This window comes from Esox lucius, chromosome 3 (assembly GCF_011004845.1).
Source record: "Esox lucius isolate fEsoLuc1 chromosome 3, fEsoLuc1.pri, whole genome shotgun sequence".
NCBI classification, from domain to species: domain Eukaryota; kingdom Metazoa; phylum Chordata; class Actinopteri; order Esociformes; family Esocidae; genus Esox; species Esox lucius.
In genome coordinates, this window is record NC_047571.1 from 25,959,987 (window position 1) to 25,982,396 (window position 22,410).

Consider the following 22,410-nt stretch of genomic DNA (forward strand, 5'->3'; position numbering starts at 1 on the left):
AAGAAGGATATCAATAAATAATTTATTTTGGGAGCTGCCAGCTCTCATGTTTATGAATGTTAATCAAATGTCTTAAAGCTGTTAAAACTTTGTTTAGTTAAAAAAGTGTTTCCCGGGTATGTCTTAACAGAGCCTCTGGATGTACAGTGGGGAGAACAAGTATTAGATACACTGCCAATTTTGCAGGTTTTCCCACTTACAAAGCATGTAGAAATCTGAAAACGTAATATTTGGTACAGAAACCTTTGTTTGCAATTACAGAGATCATATGTTTCCTGTAGTTCTTGACCAGGTTTGCAAAAACTGCAGCAGGGATTTTGGCCCACTCCTCCATACAGACCTTCTGCAGATCCTTCAGGTTTCGGGGCTGTCGCTGGGCAATACGGACTTTCAGCTCCCTCCAAAGATTTTCTATTGGGTTCAGATCTGGAGACTGGCTAGGCCACTCCAGGACCTTGAGATGCTTCTTACGGAGCCACTCCTTAGTTGCCCTGGCTGTGTGATTCGGGTCGTTGTCATGCTGGAAGACCAAGTCACGACCCATCTTCAATGCTCTTACTGAGGGAAGGAGGTTGTTGGCCAAGATCTCATGATACATAGCCCCATCCATCCTCCCCTCAATACGGTGCAGTCGTCCTGTCCCCTTTGCAGAAAAGCATCCCAAAAGAATGATGTTTCCTCCATACTTCATGGTTGGGATGGTGTTATTGGGGTTCCTCCAAATACGGCGAGTGGAATTTAGACCAAAAAGCTAAATTTTTGTCTCATCAGACCACATGACCTTCTCCCATTCCTCCTCTGGATCATCCAGATGGTCATTGGCAAACTTCAGGCGGGCCTGGACATGCACTGGCTTGAGCAGGGGGAACTTGCGTGCGCTGCAGGTTTTCTTTGAGACTGTGGTCCCAGCTCTCTTCAGGTCATTGACCAGGTCCTGCCGTGTAGTTTTGGGCTGATCCCTCACCTTCCTCACGATCATTGATGCCCCACAAGGTGAGATCTTGCATGGAGCCCCAGACAGAGGGAGATTGACCGTCATCTTGAACTTCTTCCATTTTCTAATAATTGCGCCAACAGTTGTTGCATTCTCACCAAGCTGCTTGCCTATTGTCCTGTAGCCCATCCCAGCCTTGTGCAGGTCTACAATTTTATCCCTGATTTACTTACACAGCTCTCTGGTCTTGGCCATTGTGGAGAGGTTGGAGTCTGTTTGATTTTCTGGATTTTCTGGATTTCTGGTCTCTAACAGTTACCCATGATAAAAATGATAGACCTCTACATGCTTTGTAAGTAGGAAAACCTGCAAAATCGGCAGTATATCAAATACTTGTTGTCCCCACTGTATCTTCAACATCAAACGTGTTATTGTTAGATTGAAGGGGAAAAATGCAACAACTCAAACTTTAAAGTTAAACAAAACGTTGATGACATGCACAATTGCCCATGGATGCATAATAATAAGGCCTGAAATCTATAAACATGCTTAGTTGATTACTCCAAACAAAATAGCTACTTAAATGGATCCTACAGTTAGTTTTGTCCCTCTAAACTTACAACTAGGGTCTATTCAATAGAGCACACTGAAACAAACAAGAAAAAAAACTTTATCAGAGGACAAATTCAGACAGGCTTAGTACTAAATAATAAAGTTAAAGTCAAGCCCAATGAACCAATACAAATATACTAACAAGTTGTAGTGTTATTATATATTGTAGGTTAGCTAGAATATTACATTATCATTAGGATATATTACATGTCATTATACTGCACTTGTTCAATGACAAAACAGTTTAATCTAAAAAATGAAAAAAAAGACAGCTAATAATAGGATTTAGCTGGCAAAGTAGAGCAAGCCAGTTCGCTAACCTGACCTCTATGTGCTTGCAGAGCTATGATGATGAGTTTTTGAAAGCATAGATGGTTGCATCTTTGGTGGAAAAAAAGACAACATTTCATGATGACTGTATTGCCTATTATAAATTTAAATCGAAACATGTTGTTCAACTGTGGCCAGGGATTGGAATTTCCCTCGTCAACGTCCTCCAATTGGCAACTTCACATGTCGGTGTCTGTCATTTAATTAGCTACGTATTTTTTTGAAAAACGACTGAAGACAAAATTGTTACGAAAGATGAGTAGATGAAATGTAACGGAGTAGAGTACGATTTATTTAAAAATAAATACTCATTTGCGTTACTTGTAATGCGTTACTACCCACCACTGCATTTCCTTTGCTTCTGTGAATAAGTATTAAGGTAATACACAACGGATGTGTTAAAGGTACACAACCGAGGGAAAGCCGTCCTCCAAGGTGTTGGTCTAAGCCCAAGGGAACAAACCCTTCTCAGCATCTCAGTAGTGGAGTTTGATCAGAGGCTCACAGCTCAGCATTACATATAACAATACGACTAGACCCTATCATCTCATCACGCCTTCCTTTCAAAAATCAGGACTTGTCTGGTACTCCAGACTGATTTAAGTGGGAGAAAATGTGAGTGGAAATTCAGTATTAATCGCTTATCCGTGTGAAAGGATGGCTTATGTGAGATTTGTTGTGAGAGCTAATTTAGTTATTGTTGCAGTCAACATGTGACACTGCAAAGCTGGGTACAGCCAGCGTCTTTTGGTTCTGTTTCTATGTTGTTTGATTGGTTTCACCTGTGTCTAGTTTAGTCCTCACCAGTACATCGTTTACACCCCATCAGGTCCCTATTTAGGTTCCTCCTACCCTAGTGTCTGTCATTGTTTCATGTAACGCCTCTGATTCATGTCACATCTTTGAATTAAAGAACCATTTTGAGTAAGAACCTCCATACAGCAATGATACCAACACATTAAAACAGATGGAATTGAATCGCATGCAGACATGCATATTGTCATATCTGATACTGACAGCAGTTTCTTGAAGCTGCAGGCTGTGCATAAGTGCACAGCCTGCAGCTTAAGGTTTCAGTAAGGTTTCAGTAATTCTAAACTTTAAATATAATTTACATAAATCACATTTCAGCCAGTTACTGCAAGATTAGTACTTAAGGTAAGTACACTTAAGATATGTCATCGGTATCAAGCATCTCCACTTTGGATCATTAATTTAGGATCTGATTTGCCTTTTGGGTCACACTAAATAAGATTACATGGGCAGGGGTTAGTTAATCCAAGATTAGCACTCCTACTCCGAGACCCTTGTCGCAGATGGCCACAGAAACGTTTCTTCATCAGGCTCTGACCACACCAGCGACACATCGTGGATTCTATGGCCAGTCAGTGAATATGATCCTCCTATTAACTACCAGGCAGACAAAAGTACCAGTACTACACTGGAGCACTTGGCCTGTGTCTTCTGTTTACATGGCTGACTCGGTGAGCTGATAACAGGAGATATGCACAGTCAGCCATCGTTTACTATATTGGTTTTCAAACCTCTCCCTGGGGACCCCTTGCCAATTCACATTTCAGTTGTAGCCTTGAAGTTATAATAAGTTAACGATTTGAGTGATATGTGCCAGCCCTGGAATAAATGAAATGCCTTCAACCCCTGGGGACACCCAGGGAATATCTTGAGAACCCCTAATAGGCTGTGTTATGTGCAAGCTTGTTCTACACCTTTACATGATAAAGTTAAATACTGTCCAAAGTTTCATTATCATCCCACCAAGGGTGCATTTCTTTAGGAGGTTGTTTAACCGCTAAGCCATTTTAATTGCGCAATGAGAAAATGCAACTGGCCCACCAGCCCCCAACGCAGGCTGCACTGCATTCCCCTGGTCTGTAATGAAAGACATGTTTCTTGCAAAGACCGCGAATGACTGACTGACTGACCTGCCCTGCAAACTGTAGGTCCTGAGTTCATATCTCCTCGCAGGCGAAGCCAAGTATGAATTGTTCTGTATCGACAAAAACTTTGCTGGCAGTTTACGGTTATACTACGACTGTTTCTGGTGGATTTTTGAAGTGCGCATCCGTGCATGTGTGTTTGGTCAGGATAGACTAACATATTTGCTGCCAAAAGGCTATACTGACAGCAAGAGGCTATACTGACAGCAATAGGCTATACTGACAGCTGCCAAGTGTACAAACCCGATTCCAAAAAAGTTGGGACAATGTACAAATTGTGAGTAAAAAAGGAATGCAATAATTTACAAATCTCATAAACTTATATTTAATTCACAATGGAATATAGATAACATATCGAATGTTGAAAGTGAGACATTCTGTAATGTCATGCCAAATATTGGCTCATTTTGGATTTCATGAGAGCTACACATTACAAAAAAGTTGGGACAAGTAGCAATAAGAGGCCGTTAAATGTACAGATAAGGAACAGCCGGAGGACCAATTTGCAACTTAATATGTCAATTGGCAATATTGGGTATAAAAAGAGCCTCTCAGAGTGGCAGTGTCTCTCAGAAGTCAAGAGGGCAGAGGATCACCAATGCTGAGGCAAAAAATAGTGGAGCAATATCAGAAAGGAGTTTCTCAGAGAGTTTGAAGTTATCATCATTTACAGTGCATAATATCATCCAAAGATTCAGAGAATCTGGAACAATCTCTGTGCGTAAGGGTCAAGGTCGGAAAACCATACTGGATGCCTGTGATCTTCGGGCCCTCAGATGGCACTGCATCACATACACGAATGATACTGTAATGGAATACTTCCAGAAAACATTGTCGGTGAACACAATCCACCGTCCCATTCGCCGTTGCCGGCTAAAACTCTACAGGTCAAAAAAGAAGCCGTATCTAAACAGGATCCAGAAGCGCAGGCGTTTTCTCTGGGCCAAGGATCATTTAAAATGGACTGTGGCAAAGTGGAAAAGTGTTCTGTGGTCAGACTAATCAAAATTTTCATTTTGGAAAACTGGGACGCCATGTCATTCGGACTAAAGAGGACAAATACAACCCAATTTGTTATCAGCGCTCAGTTCAGAAGCCTGCATCTCTGATGGTATGGGGTTGCATGAGTGCATGTGGCATGGGCAGCCTACACATCTGGAAAGGCACCATCAATGCTGACAGTTATATCCAAGTTCTAGAACAACATATGCTCCCATCCAGATGTCGTCTCTTTCAGGGAATACCTTGCATTTTCCAACATGACAATGCCAGACCACAAACTGCATCAATTACAAAGTCATGGCTGCATAGAAGAAGGTTCCGGGTACTGAAATGGTCAGCCCGCAGTCCAGATCTTTAACCCATAGAAAACATTTGGCGCATTATAAAAAGGAAGGTGCGACAAAGAAGACCTAAGACAGTTAGTTAGCAACTAGAAGCCTGTGTTAAACAAGAATGGGACAACATTCCTATTCATAAACTTGAGCATGTTTCCTCAGTCCCCAGACATTTGCAATCTGTTATAAAAAGAAGAGGGGATGCCACACAGTGGTAAACATGGCCTTCTCCCAACTTTTTTGAGATGCCATGGAATTTGAAATCCACTTATTTTTCCCTTAAAGTGATACATTTTCTCAGTTTAAACATTTGATATGTCATCTATGTTGTATTCTGAATAAAATATTGAAATGTGAAACTTCCATATCATTGCATTCTGTTTTTATTCACAATTGTACAGTGTCCCAACTTTTTTGGAATCGGGTTTGTATTTCTCTATGGTGTAGTAGTTAACGACACTGCCTTTCACCTGGGCAACCTGGGTTTGAATCTTGAGAGGGTAACACTTTATTGCGGTCCGGCTGAACTAGGCTTGCCTGTTATTGTGCAATAACAAGGAACAGCTTCTGAGGGAATCCTGCCAACAGGGTTGTGGGAGAATCTTCCAGTGGAATTACAGGGTGCAAAGGTATGTGCTCTTCCTACTGGTGTCCAGCACACCTGAATCCGCTAGCCAGGCTAGCAGAAATGATTTTCTAACGTGTCTACGCAGTCCCAGCCATTAGGAGTGCTGAACCATGAAGTCTCAGTCATTAGGATCTGAAAGGCCACAAACAAATCCTGCTCATTAATTATGCATTCGCGCCAGATGTGCCAGAAGAGTGTGCTTCTTATAGATAAAGCCTGCTGAGAGGTACCAGTCCAGAAGGAGAGTTCGGTCCCCTCTGCTCTAATCAGTGAAAGACCCAGGTGTAGCCAGTGACTGGAACAGTTGTGCTACTAATGTCTTATTCCAGCTTCTGTTTCAGCCTCTGTTTGTACCTATAAGACAGACAATGGAGGGGATATTAAAAGCAGTTATATTACACATGTGCCCTGTAATAGTGTGTCATCATTCCCCTGCTATAGTATGCTCTTACTCAGATATTAGACATGCAAGATTGGGCCAGATTGGGTCGATGGAGGTGCATATAGGGGTTGGTTCCGTTGCTCTTCAGGGAACTTCAGGGAATACATTGATGTTTAATATATGTTAAATATCCTCATACAAAAAATAAAGTTTAAATTGACCCCAACCCTGCAGAACATAGGTTCTTGTTTTCCTCATGAATTAATAAGCTACAGTACTGTGTAATAGATTTTACAGACTTATCATTGGATTGAATTATCAAGCCACCGGTTGAGGAATGTGCACTAGATAGAAATCGGAGATTACTTTTAAGATGAGTTTGTCTGGGATGCTTTTTAGGAAAAAAAAATTGTAGGTGGAAACAATTGTAGCGTGGCTAGCTGAGGGGGTAACATTTCAAATATAAATATGATGCAACAACTCGACAATGTGTTCAGGACAACAATTACATTTGAATAATAATTACATAATATGTAAAAACAATTTTGAATTCAAAAAAGCAATTACCAACTCTCACTGCTCCAGCAAGCTGTAGATTCACCCATTATGTTTTTTTTACCTTGTAACTAACATGAATCGCTCTGTAATGTGCTGTTGTTGGTGACAGTAGAATATTTGAGGTGCCAGTATAAGATGCTTCCAATTTGCTGCCCAACAACAAAGTTATTTCTTTCTGATTAGGTTTATATGAAGACTTCAGAAACAGACATCCTATGTCACCGCTGTTTCCACTCCGATACACACTGAACGAGATGTTGTCTTCAGACCTCAGTGGCCACAAAGAGTACCTGACAAATTCTTTGTCCACATTCCCTTGGAAGGTGACGTGCAACAGTTGACCTTTTCCACAAGCTGACACGGTACATGAAGCAAATCTGGCTACAAGTCTAGTTTGTCTAAATAAAAATGTACATGCTGTAAAAATTTGAGAACTTTAGCTCGTAGTCCTAAAGATCTGGCGTAGTTCCATTTCTCCAAAAGTCAGCAACTCCTTAGCAACTGACTTAACATTTTAACTGATATTATATTATAAATGTTGGATGCAAAAGATGGGCAAACAATTGTCTATCTTTCTAAGTTTTAACAGAGAAAAACAATGAAATCCCGCTGGTTATACCCAATAAACACATTACAAGGATGCAGTTCTCAACAATTCAAAAATATAAAATGTTTACCACTTAACAAGCTCTAATGGGTGGAAACAATTTCAGACAGCAAAGAATAACACAAACGTCCAAACAACCCATCACTAAACTATAACTGTAAACATCTAACCCAAAACCTATCACTGCTGACATGCCTTTTAATGTCATCCATCTTGTGTAATGGGGACATGCAAAACATTGACGCTGCTGTCAAAACAAAGTCCTGTCACATCTGTTTTTTGTATTCTGCACGAATGCAACACATGGTTAACACAATGCCGAATTTATTTTATTCTGTTCATTGCTATTATGTGCTACGTATAAACTGCTAGCCTACGCTAAACGCAATAACAATTTCCCTGTCATTCCACTGTGTATGTACATTGTGTACACTACCATTAGCTTAGCACTGCTGCATAGCTGACACATTCTCATTCTTCTCTGATAGAAACCACTTCCACTAGTACCATATTCCTAGTTTGGTGTGTGCCCAATATAGTGCATTCTGTACATCTGTCTCCAACTGGTCATTACACCACCTTTCAACAGATGCACTGTGACATTTGCAGTTTAGCTGGTGCCTCTTTCAGATACCACTGCCAGTTAGAGTCCCTTTTTTTCAGGATTGAAACATTTAACAACTAATATAAGTGATTTTACTCATCTTCGAGATGAGGGCCATTTGAAGTATTGTCAGTAATAGTGTCTCACTTATTACTTGTACAAAAATGTCTCCCACAATCTCAGAACTTGTTCGATATCTAAAACAAAGTGAAAGCACGTCACCTCGAGGGACATGGTATCATATCCATGATCAGAATAATATGAAACTGATAGACTAACTCAGCAAGACAATGCACATGTTTATAGAGTAACACCTCCCAAACTGCTAATTTCATCCCTGTACTCCCTCTAAGCAAAGGTCTCTGACTACTCTGCGTGACAGTTTAATAATGCGGATTTACAAACAGGACAGTGCATAGAAGTGTGCTATAAAATACATTCCAAGCCCTACGAAGTAAGCTCAGTGCATATTCGATTAGGGCAGAGCCTTGGCTGAGTGGCATTATTCCTGGCTCTTCATACATAAGTGACTGCACGGCTTTGCAGTTAAGCCGTCAAACTGGCCTCTTCCCCTCATCTGCGTCCCTTGGTATTTCCACCGGATAAATCTGGGAAATTATTTATGAAGTTACGATGTCAAATGCTATAGAGCCCATTGCAAGGTTCAATGCTTTAAAGGTGCTGTCAGTCTGGAAGCATAAATTCTTCCTTGTCAAAGTCTAATATTTCAGTTTTTCAGTGCATAAATCCTTGACGTTTCAGTTACACTGGACTTGGACAAAGAATGAACATTAAATGTTGAATGTTTTAAATGCCAGATTATGGATATCAGAAATGTACTATCAAACTTGAATATTTTGCATGTGCCTAGACAATTTTCAATTTGTTTGTTTGAAGAGAAACATTTACTTCAACATCTAGCACTTTACTATATGTACTATTTCCACTGTTTTCAGGAGACAGTACTGCCGTTTGTCTGAGAGAAAACATAATGCAGCTTCTTATAATGCCTTCTACATCTGGAGTTGGACAACACTGAACACAAGCTTCACAGGCCAGGCAACTTCCAAATGTCAAGTGTTTGTATAAAGATCATCTACATCGGGGATAAGAATTCGTAGCCATGCATATTTGGATCCCTAGAAGTTGTAAGAACGTGGGTTTTTGGTTAAATATTGATTAAGGAAAAAAAAAACTATACTGATAAATTGCAATGTTTTACCATGTCATTTTGTAACTACGCTAAACTATTTGTAAGAAATTAGGTGACAAATATTTGCCTTGCTAGTAGAAATTCCTCAGAACTTTTATGGTATTCTGGGTCACTATAACATGACAGGAAAATGCTATGTTTGTATTAGAAATATTGGTAGTTCCCAAACGCAACTATGGTCCAACGTAGGAATCCAACACTGCGGCCACTGTTTGCCCTTCGCTCTGGCCGTGATGCCCCAAAAATCATTGTATGCCTTACGGCAACAATGTCCTTTGTGCCCCAGCCACTGTCAAAAGTATGTTTGTATTGTAGTTCACCATTGAGAACAACCACAAGAACTACATGCAGGTAAGCAAGCTACCTAGTTCGATAGATAGCTGACTCATTTAGTGATTACCTGAATCTCTGTTTTGGATGGTGCGTTAGGTTTGACTTTACTCGACATGGCAGCGTTTGTGGTGAGAGATTAGAAAACAAGAATTACCTGCTCCGCGCACAAAAAAGTCAGTATATTTATTTAGGTCGTACTAATTAGCGCAGGTGATTGTGATGTTAAAGAATACTTTGCGGTTTTGGGTAACTGAGGTAATGTTATGCCTCTGGCTAGCTAGCCTTACTTAACTGTCAATACCGTAGCCTGTTTGTCATGTGAACGCTCCTACTAAAACTTCTGAAATGAAACAGATTCCAGAATTTATACAAATGTTGAGGGGGATTAGATGTCATTTCAAGGATTAAAGCACTACAATTTAACTTTTAATGTTATAATAAGTTATTAGTCAAAATATGATAATAACTTGAATAATGTGTTTTTATGCCATGCATGTTTTTTTTCCTATCAACAAGTCAAGTTGTTTATCTGTAAGCTCAAAATCCTCTTATTTCACTCAGTGGCCTTTGAGCCCTAAACATGTTTGTGAAACCGAAGGCCAAATGGCCTTGCCCCTAAAATAATAAAATTCCAAGCCTGTATGTGTCTGTTAAAAATACCACAGTATTTTTGGGAGATTTTTCACATTATCATTTTGGGACTAAATCCAGCAACCTTTTCATGAGCCAGCACTCCTAATTGCAAGGCAACCTGGCAGAGATATATTGCAATAGAAGGATATTATTGAAAACATGGTACAAGATTCTTATTGTTATATAATAACAAATAATTACAAACAATAATAAATATAATGTAATTAAAATAAAAAATCTATTATTATTTCTACCACAATTCCCAGAAAGTTTCAGGAATGTCCAAGCACAATAATAATAAACAACCAAGCTCTAAGAAACAATATAAAGAGTTTGCGTGGGAGAGAAAGCATTGATTTGACAACATGTGGGGGTCAGTGCAGAAAAGATATGGAAACGTTTACATGACTCCTCTTGAGTCATGTAAACGTGCTTTAACTGCAATCCCATAATAAGCTGTATTTAGTACTCAGCCAAGAATAATTGATGGTATTGACAAGCTGTCAAAGGTCTGCAGTGTGCAGAGAAACAGTGGGAATTAAAAAGCCGACAATGGGGGACACCTCAACTTGATGTTACTATTTTCTGTCTGTTGTTCAATAGCTTGAGAAAAATGTATAGCCCACAATGGAGACCAAAATCCACTGTATTTGCTAACGATCAATAACAACGCAAATGTATTTGTGTTCTGGGAAACAGACAAAAAATTACAAGCCCTCCCACATCCATTTAATGAAAGAATGGAAGTAGAATTACATACCTTGTTCAAGGGCACAACACCAAGTACGTTGGATCTGAGATTAGCTTGCTACAAACCCTCCATGGGTAAAATCTTACTAACCGCTACATTCCCCCTGTTTCCGTGGGAACTGAGCCATCAACACTTTGTTCACTCTAAGCTCATAAGGCTACCTCCACTCTGAAACACTGACAAATAACTTACATTGTTAAATGTTTTTTAAACCGTGGTCCAGTGACCGTAAAGGCCAGCGATGGGTCATTACAGTATCTCAGAAACAGAGTACCAGTGGAGTTTAAGGATTAGTTTGGCTTTTCAGATCACAATGAATATGTTTACATTGAGAGAGGGGACATAATCCTAGATCAGCAATCCTATACTGAGGAGCTTGATTCAGATGAGCCTTTATACCAATAAAAGACACAATCGTAAGTGCAGGCCCTTGATCACACCTGTACTTGATGTCAGACAAATCAGAAATTCCCTACAGAAAAATAACTGTTTTTTGGTCCACTTAATAGAAAACAAAAGCCTGTAAGCACATAAGCACATAGGCAGACACACTGTATTCATGTATTATAAACAGCCCACTCAGTCCTACTGTATAGTGAATGGTTCATAATTCTGTGGCAGGACAGGTATCTCTAAGTAATCAAATGCATTGTGATTCTAGTAATTCAAGTAAAACTACAATGATGGAAAGAGGTCTGTGTATCCATGCCATTTCTTCTATGGTTAATTGGCAAATCTACCCTGATCACCAAATTGGAGTTGTGTCACAATGACCACCCGGATCATGGAGGGGGATCCGATATGGTTTTGCTATATTGAAATGTTAATGCTTCCTGGCGATATACATATTAGAAAATGTTCTCCCAGAAAACTCCTCCAGCAATCTCTATGAGTGAAACCTTTGAAGTTGTACTTTTTCAATGTGTGCAGATCCATCGTGAAAGCTCAAGTCTGCCCCCTAAGGCGGAAGGAGTGCTTGGTTCACTATGAAAATAACTGTCTGTTGGGATTTTTTACAACATGAAGAAATACAGCAATGAAGAACTTTTTGATTCCAGTTGATTGCTTTATTCCTTGATAGCCTTGCCAACAACTACTATTATTATGAGGAATGTCAGTATTCGAAAAATGGACACCATGAATAAGGCCAGAACATTTTGTTATTTTTTGGGATTACATGTTCTTCAAATTCACAGAACCCCATTAAATACTTTCCAGTATTCCTCCCCTAGTCTTCTCTCTGTTGCAGTCTTACCAACGCCCTTAATGCCCTTTCCCACTCAAACATATTTTTTAACTTTTCTGAAGTCTCTGGTATGAATGAGTCATTCTTTCGACCCAGGATTTCAAAACACATCGATTAGTCTTACTATACTCCAATGAAAACAAACCTTTCAGCATAATTGATTTCCATTTTCTTCACCACATCCCATATCAATAATCAGTCATGTTTCCTACCCTCATCTTGTTTTTGTTTTTTTCCACTCACTAAGGTATTTGGATGTTTAAGCCATTGAGATCTAATAATTCTGTAAGAAATTATTTGGTTTGAACATATAACTCAATAGTGGAGGTACATTTTAATGAGATCTAAAGTATAGAAATCATTTATTTATGTCACATTGTACACTAGTGATGTAAATATTCAATTGAATTACTCTTTTTTTTTCCAGAAGAACCAGATGTTGCAGATGTTACCTGATAGCATATATACAGTATACATAGCCAAATAAAACCAAAAAAAAATCTACATACTCACATGACAGATAAAAAGAAAAGCCTTCAAGGTACAGTATCTCACAAAAGTGAGTACACCCCTCACATTTTTGTAAATATTTGATTATATCCTTTCATGTGACAACACTGCAAAGAAATGACACTTTGCTATAATGTACATTAATGAATGTACAGCTTGTATAACAGTGTCAATTTGCTGTCCCCTCAAAATAACTCAACATCCAGCCATTAATGTCTAAACCGCTGGCAACAAAAGTGAGTACACCCCTAAGTGAAAATGTCCCAAATTGGGCCCAATTAGCCATTTTTCCTCCCTGGTGTCATGTGACTCGTTAGTGTTACAAGGTCTCAGGTGTGAATGGGGAGCAGGTGTATTAAATTTGGTGTCATCGCTCTCACACTCCCTCATACTGGTCACTGGAAGTTCAACATGGCGCCTCATGGCAAAGAACTCTCTGAGGATCTGAATAAAATAATTGTTGTTCTACATAAAGATGGTCTAGGCTATAAGAAGATTGCCAAGACCCTGAAACTGAGCTGCAGCACAGTGGCCTATACCATTCAGTGGTTTAACAGAACAGGTTCCACTCAGAACAGGTCTCGCCATGGTCGACCAAAGAAGTTGAGTGCTCAGCGTCATATCCAGAGGTTGTCTTTGGGAAATAGACGTATGAGTGCTGCCAGCATTGCTGCAGAGGTTGAAAGGGCGGGGGGTCAGCCTGTCATTGCTCAGACCATATGCCGCACACTGCATCAAATTGGTCTGCATGGCTGTTGTCCCAGAAGGAAACGTCTTCTAAAGATGCACAAGAAAGCCCTCAAACAGTTTGCCGAAGACAATCAGACTAAGTACATTGATTACTGGAACCGTGTCCTGTGTTCTGATGAGACCAAGATAAACTTATTTGGTTCAGATGGTATCAAGTATGTGGGGCGGCAACCAGGTGAGGAGTACAAAGACAAGTGTGTCTTGCCTACAGTCAAGCATGGTGGTGGGAGTGTCATGGTCTGTGGCTACATGAGTGCTGCCGGTACTGGGGAGCTACAGTTAATTGAGGGAACCATGAATGCCAACATGTACTTGGACATACTGAAGCAGAGCATGATCCCCTCCCTTCGGAGACTGGGCCACAGGGCAGTATTCCAACATGATAACGACCCCAAACACACCTCCAAGACAACCACTGCCTTGCTAAAGAAGCTGAGGTTAAAGGGGATGGAGATATGAGGAATGCACTTTCTAACTTTTCTCAGTCTCCTCCAGTTTGAAACTTTAGGAGGACATGAGGTCCTGGTCCACACCTGCAGAGTACCTGGTTTGGGGGGCCCGTTGCTGTCCCTGTCCTTGTCCACCTGGTCATACTTTTGACCTAGTCTAAAATCAAATAGACTCTAGATTTAGCCCAGAGAAAATTATTAATTATTCCAATTGGACTCTTAATATCTCACCTGGCACAGCCAGAAGATGACTGGTCACCCCCCAGAGCCTGGGTCCTCTCTAGGTTTCTTCCTAAAATTCGGCCTTCTTAGGGAGTTTTTCCTAGCCACTGAAATTCAACACTACTGTTGTTTGCGCCTTGGGGTTTAAGGCCGGGTGTCTCTGTAAAGCACTTTGTGACAACTGCTGTTGTAAAAAAGCTTTATGAATACATTTGATTGATTGATTGATTGACTGGCCAAACATGTCTCCAGACCTGATCCCTATTGAGAATCTGTGGGGCATCCTCAAACGGAAGGTGGAGGACCGCAAGGTCTCTAACATCCACCAGCTCATTTATGTCGTCATGGAGGAGTGGAAGAGGACTCCAGTGGCAACCTGTGATGCTCTGGTGAACTCCATGCCCAAGAGGGTTAAGGCAGTGCTGGAAAATGGAAAATGGTGGCCACACAAAATATTGACACTTTGGGCCCAATTTGGATATTTTCACTTAAGGGTGTACTCACTTTTGTTGCCAGCGGTTTAGACATTAATGGCGGTGTGTTGTCTTTTTTTGAGGGGACAGCAAATTTACACTGTTATACAAGCTGTACACTCACTACTTTACATTGTAGCAAAGTGTAATTTTTTCAGTGTTGTCACATGAAAATATGTAATCAAATATTTACAAAAATGTGAGGGGTGTACTCACTTTTGTGAGAAACTGTATCTACAAGATAATGTGAGTCACAAACATCTAGTTATATAAGATGCATTATATAAGATAGGCCAAAAACATTTTAATTTAAAATCCTTACTGATGCCGGTACAAAACTGTTAGCAGCTCTCTTATATTTAAGAGGCGAAGACTGGAGTCCACACCCTGTCAGCAATAGTCTACCATGTGTTAGATCCAAAGGGATTTCTTTCCCACTCGTACATGTGCATGCTTTGTGAATGCCTTGGAGAGTCGTTCGCTCTCTCCCAACAATAAAACCACTGACCTGTGCAACTGTCTCCAGGGCATTTGGAGGGTGCCAAACCAGGCTCCTGCACTACTTGTTAAGACATACCATATGAGCTGAGTGTAACACCCTTTTACGAAGCGGTTTACTATACTTGACCCCACAACCACCCTAGTGTAAATCTTTCCCCCAACCGTGGAGCTGCTAATTCACATCAGTCATAAGACTTCCATTCAGGTATGGCATCACATCACAGGCCACAAAGCTTTCGTCCTTGTATGGGGAGTTCAATGTATTTTTGTTGGTTAGCTGGATCCTCTTGTAAAATGTAGCCCACATGTGTGTAGGTACTTTAAGGAGGAGACATGTGACCCAGTATTTTGAAAGTTATGTAACTGAATGCTGTCTTTCCAGTCTTCTGTATCCCGAAATAAATCTGAGCAGTCCGTGCCGAATCAGGAATACGTAATAAACTACCTGCGAGCATATTTCTATGTTCACAGACAAACACGCAGACACACGCACAAATTTGGTCAAAAGCCTGAGTTTCCACTTCAAAGGCAAACGTGGGTGTGAGAAAGATGCCTCCAGTATAATATCTTCATTCTGGAAAGCCACTCGATATAGGTTTTAAGGTTGGGTTTTCAGCATTGGACAACCACTTTCCATTTTTACTCTGTATGTGAACATCCATTTGGTGGAAACACATTAGTGGGGCCCATTTTTCACGTCTAACTCGCAGTTTGTGGATCTCGCCAGTTGGATGGAAACTGAAGAACTGAATTAAAAAGGTGTAGCATGAAATTCTGTTAAGTTCTATCTAGTGCTTTACTGAGGAGTGCAGACATATCACCTTGTGACATAGCACTTCTGCTAGCTTGACTCTATCAGCTGTACGCTTAGACAGACAATCCTATAGTGACTTGGAAGCAGTGGTTTCAGACTGGGGGACATACCAATAACCCATGTGGATTGCACACGTTTTATGGGAGAAGATCCTAAGATTGGTAGGGAGTAATGGATCAAATTAAGCCGTACAGATTGCCTCCAGAATCAGAGCTCCCAAGTGCACCCCGAAAAAATGCACTAGCCTGGGGTGCCACACAGACTCAATTCCCACACGACCAGTTGAATTAGCCAGGCCAAAAACACATTTCCCAAAAAGTGGTCTCACCTTATTTACAAGTGACCTCACCCTGTCTCAGCCATACTTCCAGCGCTGCATTATGTCAATGGTTGATTTGCAAGATGAGACTTCACTTCAGATCGATTTTGGACCTCTCAGGGACCACATCCAGTGATTGCAACATTGAGGCTGGGGCCTGCCGGTGTGCCTGGCAAATCTGAGCACAAATCCCCACTCAACAGGAGTATGACATCCGTAAACCACGGTCAGACATTTGGGCCAACCGGAGGGCGTTTGAATCTGGCACAAATGAAATGGCCTGGAGAAAAGAGAGATTTGATTCCTCTGAAGATGGAGCTTAGGCCACTGAAAGAGAGAAAATGTCCGGAGCCACACTGCCTGCACGCTCCGATGAACGCAATGAGTAGTCAGGGGGGTTGGGGCGGTGGGGGCTAAAGGGGGCTTAGCCCCCTCAGTTTTGGTTTAACAGTGATGTATTTTTATGAATGTCTAAAGGGGTTAGCGGCACCTGCTTGGCCAAGCCACTTGTGCTGGCTGCTGCATGACATACCCCTTGGGGCGACAGAGAAATTACATAATCAGGTAGAAAGAAGGGGCTGTGACATCCCCTGGTTTGCCCTTGGCACTAGGTACCTATTACGTTTTTGCTTCCCCCCCATGCCCTCTAGGTCTATGGAACACCTCCTCTGTACATTATAACTCCCCTCCATCTTTTTTTCCCACTTCCTCTCTTATCTCCACTTCTCCAGCTGTAGGATTGGGAGAAGATGAAGAAGGCAGAACCTGTAGGAAGGTGCTGTGGGTGACAGGAGATGTCTAAAGAACTCAGAGAAGCCAGTTGTCCACTACTGACATGTAGAATATGTTGCTCAAATGTGCTGGCTAGGCAACCAAAGCCTTTCCATTCCGAATTATTGACTGAAATTAACCAACCAATTGGTCATATTTCATCTGTAAATTTGCAGTTACATCTGCAGTGTAATGAATGTGTTGTTTTTGAAAAGTAGTAGATTACTGCTTGAAACAGGATCACTTTGTCTGCTACCCTGCATGGTGTTGAGCATGCGAATCGTGGGGTTTCAACAGATGCTAGGGAGGCCATCTGTGGAATAAAAGCTTTTAATCACAGATAAGTTCATTGGACAGTGCACCAAAGGTCTTTAAGTCTTTAAGCCCCTCTGGGGAACTTTCACACAGTTTACCACGCTGATTTTTTTTTAATTTGGTGCTACATCAAAAGGCACACATTTTTCTAAATGCAATTGATGTTCCTGATTGACCTGCACTGCCTGTCTGTTCTCCACCTGCTGGAGAATCATTTTGACCGGTTAGAGAGGGGACAGCAATGATCTTGACTTAGTGCTTTCTGACCCTGGAGTCATAAAGGACTTTGGTGGAAGGCCGGTGCCTGTTAATGAACCTTTCTGGGGATTGTATTGCAGTTTACCTCTACAGTGAAAAGACAAAGAATCACACCAGACAATGATGGAGGAGGTGAGGATGGACTAAAATGTATGCCCTCAATCTCAGGGTGGAGCGCTGGTGAATTATTTTTGTAATTTTTTCCACTGTATTTTTGACTGCATCAAGGCCATCAGTGAAGAGAACAGCTATAAATCCCAGCAATAGGGTTGCTAAGAAGATGTTTAAATCAGGAATTAGGTCAGTCATATCTAAATCAGGCTGGACAAGCAATTCTCTAGTAATGACTCAACTTTTGTCTGGAAAGACAGATTGCAAAATACAAATCAGACAGATGACTTACTGAAAACCAAATCACTGGTTGTGAAAGTGGAACTGTTGAGCCAAAATGCATCCCCGAAAAATGTGTGCTATGTTATGTTTGTGTTGATATGTTTTCCTTGCCGTCAAAACCACTCATTTTCAAATTGGAATTTTCATGGTTAACTGGTATGATTCTGAGATTCTGCTTATAGTTTATGCAAATATAAGGAATATATTACACATCCATATTTACAGAATTGCTTGTTATTAGCAAAAGTCCCATCTTTTCTGAAAGAAAACTAATTTGATTTGTTAAAATTGTAATTAATTTGTTGAATCTAATTAAAACATATGTAAAAAAAAACGACTCAATACTATATTCTTCAGTTTTTATGAATAGATTAGCTTCAATAAGTTGTTTGGATGTGGTCAAATAAAATGAATAACAATAAAAAAAGATATAAAGAAATCATAGGAAGTTGGTTAACTCAAATAAATATATGAATTTAATTAATGAGTAATCACATTATACACAGTTACAATATACAATAATTGAACATTGGTTAACTGGCACAAGTTTTCATCAAGATTGTCTTAAACATGTTGACAAAGTGTATCTGCATCAGAGTCCCCAATTGTTTATGCACCTTGGGAAAGTCACTTTGGCATGGTGCATCCAAGCCTGACATTGGTCAGGGATGATTTCATTGTGTGCCTCACTCATGGCCAAAGGAGGGTGGCACACTCATTTTCATGGCAACTATAAACCTTCCACCTATCTGATGAGGCCACTGAAGGTTATTTCTTTGACAGGGCGCCTATAGGGACACTTCGCTGATGAGGACCCTGTCAACCATTTCCGGGATTTCTTCCTCTCTCTTGCTATCGCCCTCGCACCATGTTGAAACACACTAGACCCTTTTTTATGGTTCACAATGTGAATAAGTTAGCAAATGTGCTTGTTTTCATGTATTTTATTTAACATGGTCTGGTGTTCCTCAGGATTTCTTCTAAGAGCATGCTCTAGCAATATCAGGTTACTGGGTTGCGTTCTTACAAACTAGTAATACTTTATGTGTTGTATTGTAAAAGCCCCACACTCCATCTTGTGTAATTAGCAATTTAGAGCAGTTGGATTTGTAACAATTATAGGTATTTTTACTGAGAAGGCAATCACAACAAAAGTAGTAAGACATGAACAAATATGGAATATACATAATACGCCTAGTTAATGCTAAACATACAGATCGGTCCGGAAATATTTGGACACTGACACAATTTTCATAATATCGTCTCTGTATGCCACCACAATGGATTTGAATTAAAACAACAGATACAGTTGAAATGCAGACTTTCAGCTTTAATTCAAGGGGTTGAACCAAAATAACATATGAAAAATTTTGGAATTGCAACCATTTTCGGACACAGTCCCCTTAGTTCAGGGGCTCAAACATAATTGGACATTAACACAATAATAAATAACATTTAAATGTTTACTACTTTGTCAAGAATCCTTTGCAGGCAATGACTGCTTGAAGTTTGCAATGCATGGACATCACCAAATGCTAGGTTTCCTCCTTGGTGATGTTTTGCCAGGCCTTTACTGCAGCTATCTTCAATTTGTTTGTGGTTATTTCTCTCTTTTTTTGTGTTTTTTTCATTCTCAGAATGTGGCAAACTGTTGATTTGGCTACTCCTGTACCTGCTAACTTTCTGATGGAATTTCTTTGTAACCTAAGGACATTTCAGCAGTCGCTAGACTCCATTGAGGATTGTGTTAAACTGACTAACGTTTCTTATTAAGTCTATGTCCACCATAGTGTCTATGAACTTTATTGCTTTTGCCACTGGCCGTTTTAACAGCGTTTTAGCCAGTAAGGCTTACTAGTATCTACTAACTTCCTAAAAATAATCATAAGAATTGAAGAATTGCTAGCGAGACTGAAGATGAACTTTTCCATGCCAGAAACAGTTGCAATATAACCGTATACAGTTTCAGATAAGGCTTACTATAACGTAACTACTGTATGTTAATCCAACAAATGTGTTTGTCTATCCTGAACAAAAACACATGCATGGATGCGTACTTCGAAAATCCACCAGAAACAGTCGCAATATAACTGTAGACTGTTTTATTTCAGGCTTAATATAATGTAGATACTAACGGTTTTAGCCAGCGAAGTTGTCGTCTATACGGAATAATTAATAATGGTCCATAGTTTCGCCCGCGAGGAGTCACGAACTCGGGACCTATAGTTCGCTTTTCCAACCACTACGCTATTTTACAAAGGATATATGCTCAGTCATTCACTCAATAAGAGACATTCGCTTACGCGGTCCTGCAAAGACGGCAACATCCAGGAACATGTGATATGAAAGTTTTAGGAAGGAAGGGAAGGAGGGACTAATTTAGGTAACACTTCCTTATTGATTGACAGCGCGGACACACACAAACGTGACAGTCATTTCCCTATGGAAGAATAACTAACTGAATGCATACCTATATTTCCCCAAATAAATCACACACACACACACACACACACACACACACACACACGTATAAATACATACATATGTATATAACAATTTGTATAGTTTAGGAGAAAGTATGTGACAATTCGTTTCGTAAGCAATCACTTCCGTGTTGTCCCTCAACGCAAAGCAGCCCTATTACAGGAAGCCGTAGCCTAATCTTAAGGGTTAATCCGCGCTGTTTACAGGTATTTAACTTATAGCCTTAGAATGTTGCATTACATTGTTGAAGGGCATACATTCTTTACGTAAGACTCTAGCGAATCAGTTATTTGACATAGGTAGTCTTCGTTGAGTGCCTTTGCCATTTTGTAGTCAGTGTAGGTGATAAACACGTTAGACTATTTCTAATGCACATTGAATCGAGTTCATCTTGTTAACGGCAATGGCATGTTTACGGCAGAGCTCATGTTCATGATTTAATGTTACAGTGTCCATGGTCGACTCTTTCCGTGCCACGATGAAGTAAGGGAGCAGCGATTTCGGAGAATAGTGACGAAAGCTACATGTTACAAAACTAAAGAATCAATCGCTGCACACTTTGAAAGGAACTGCGGTACATCAGAAGAATGCCTGCGGGTAAGACATTAGATTTATTTTTCCAAGTACATTGGAACGTTATGGTAGACAATACTGTTGTAAATGGTATATCGACGAAAGGAACTCTTAATGCAACCAATAGTGCTATTCACTGTCAGTCACTATCAACACGTCAAACGTATGGTTTCAAGGTAATTAGGTGCCATCAGTAATTGTGTACATTGAAGAAACCTATTGAAAAGGCCTACACAAGGGAATTGCTCAGTTGAGGCATCGTATGTCATCTCGTTGCAATACCAAACACCGCACAATGTTTACATTTTAACAGGGCTATAGGATACCAGCTATTTGGAGTGTTTGAATTAACTGACAGCACCCTTAAACGACTCTTGTCTTTGGTCAATATAATTAGAAAATAAAGGTCAAAGCTTTTGTCCTAGGTGCAACAAAGCCGACAGTGACACTTTGTTGGCTGTAGGTCAAAGATTGAGTTGTCAGTTAAAAATGAATACAAAATAGACTCATTGTAAAATAACACAAGAACATGTTCAGTGATCTGCCCACAACTCATTTGGTTGTGCAACTATAAAACCTTAAATCCATTTTCCTTTAAGGTTATGTTTGCATGGTGGATTGACTAGGAAAAGAGATTTTGATTTAAATGTACCTTTTATAGGCTTGGTAAAGGCCTACATTGATAAATGCTTTCTTAATTCTGCCTTTAGAAGCAGAAAGACCAGCATAGTGTCCATATTTTCCACAGCAGACAGACTGGGTAGCGGCTTATATTTGGGACCTGTGGTGGCACAGATGTTCTTAGTATGTCAGTTTATATGCCAGTTGAAACCTCATTCTTATTTGCCACCAGAGGCAGTTCCAAAGTTACCATTGCCCAGTCTATAAATATCCTGTGGTAAAACGAATGTGATTACCAGCTATAACTTGATACTCTTTTATAATGTTCCTTGATCTTTTGTAGGCTAATAATGAAGCAGAATATAACCTGCACATGGCTGTGTGTATACTAATTTCACTGTATTGCTTTTAAAAAAACATTTCTCAGTGACGTGCTCTGGAGGCCTTCGTTACTACAGAAAGTGTTAACCACCTCAATTAAGTCATTATGTAGGACAAAAACTGTCACAGTAATGTCCAGCTTGACTAGATCTGGAGAGAAAAACGATCAGCCACAGCAGCCACACATGGTTTATGTGTCTTCTCATTGTTTGCCCGCACACAACTCTTTTGCTGAAACCTCCACACATTTCCTATTTTTCAATGTGTCGGCCTAATTATTCTCCACAGACAGGGGCTGTGTTAACACGAAAGACTGATAAAGATAATTTGGATAGTTTTCTTACATGCTATTGTTCTTATCACTCATTACCCAGTTATGAAAGCGTATCTGAGCCTGTTTCATAGAAATGATTCTTCAACCTGTGTTAATGCACACTATTTAAGGCTTAA

General features: G+C 40.2%; 1 protein-coding gene across 2 annotated transcripts in view; it reads left to right on the forward strand.

The window, feature by feature from the left end:
- The first annotated feature begins 20,461 nt into the window (after positions 1-20,461).
- The window catches only part of efr3a (EFR3 homolog A (S. cerevisiae)), an 87,455-nt gene continuing 85,506 nt past the window's right edge, over positions 20,462-22,410 (forward strand). The window contains exons 1-2 of one of the 2 annotated variants that reach the window (XM_010893009.5): positions 20,462-20,591; positions 20,835-20,982. In XM_010893009.5, the coding sequence (XP_010891311.1) occupies positions 20,973-20,982 (10 nt within the window). In that variant the 5' untranslated portion in view covers positions 20,462-20,591; positions 20,835-20,972. The other variant, XM_010893000.5, reaches the window with a different exon arrangement.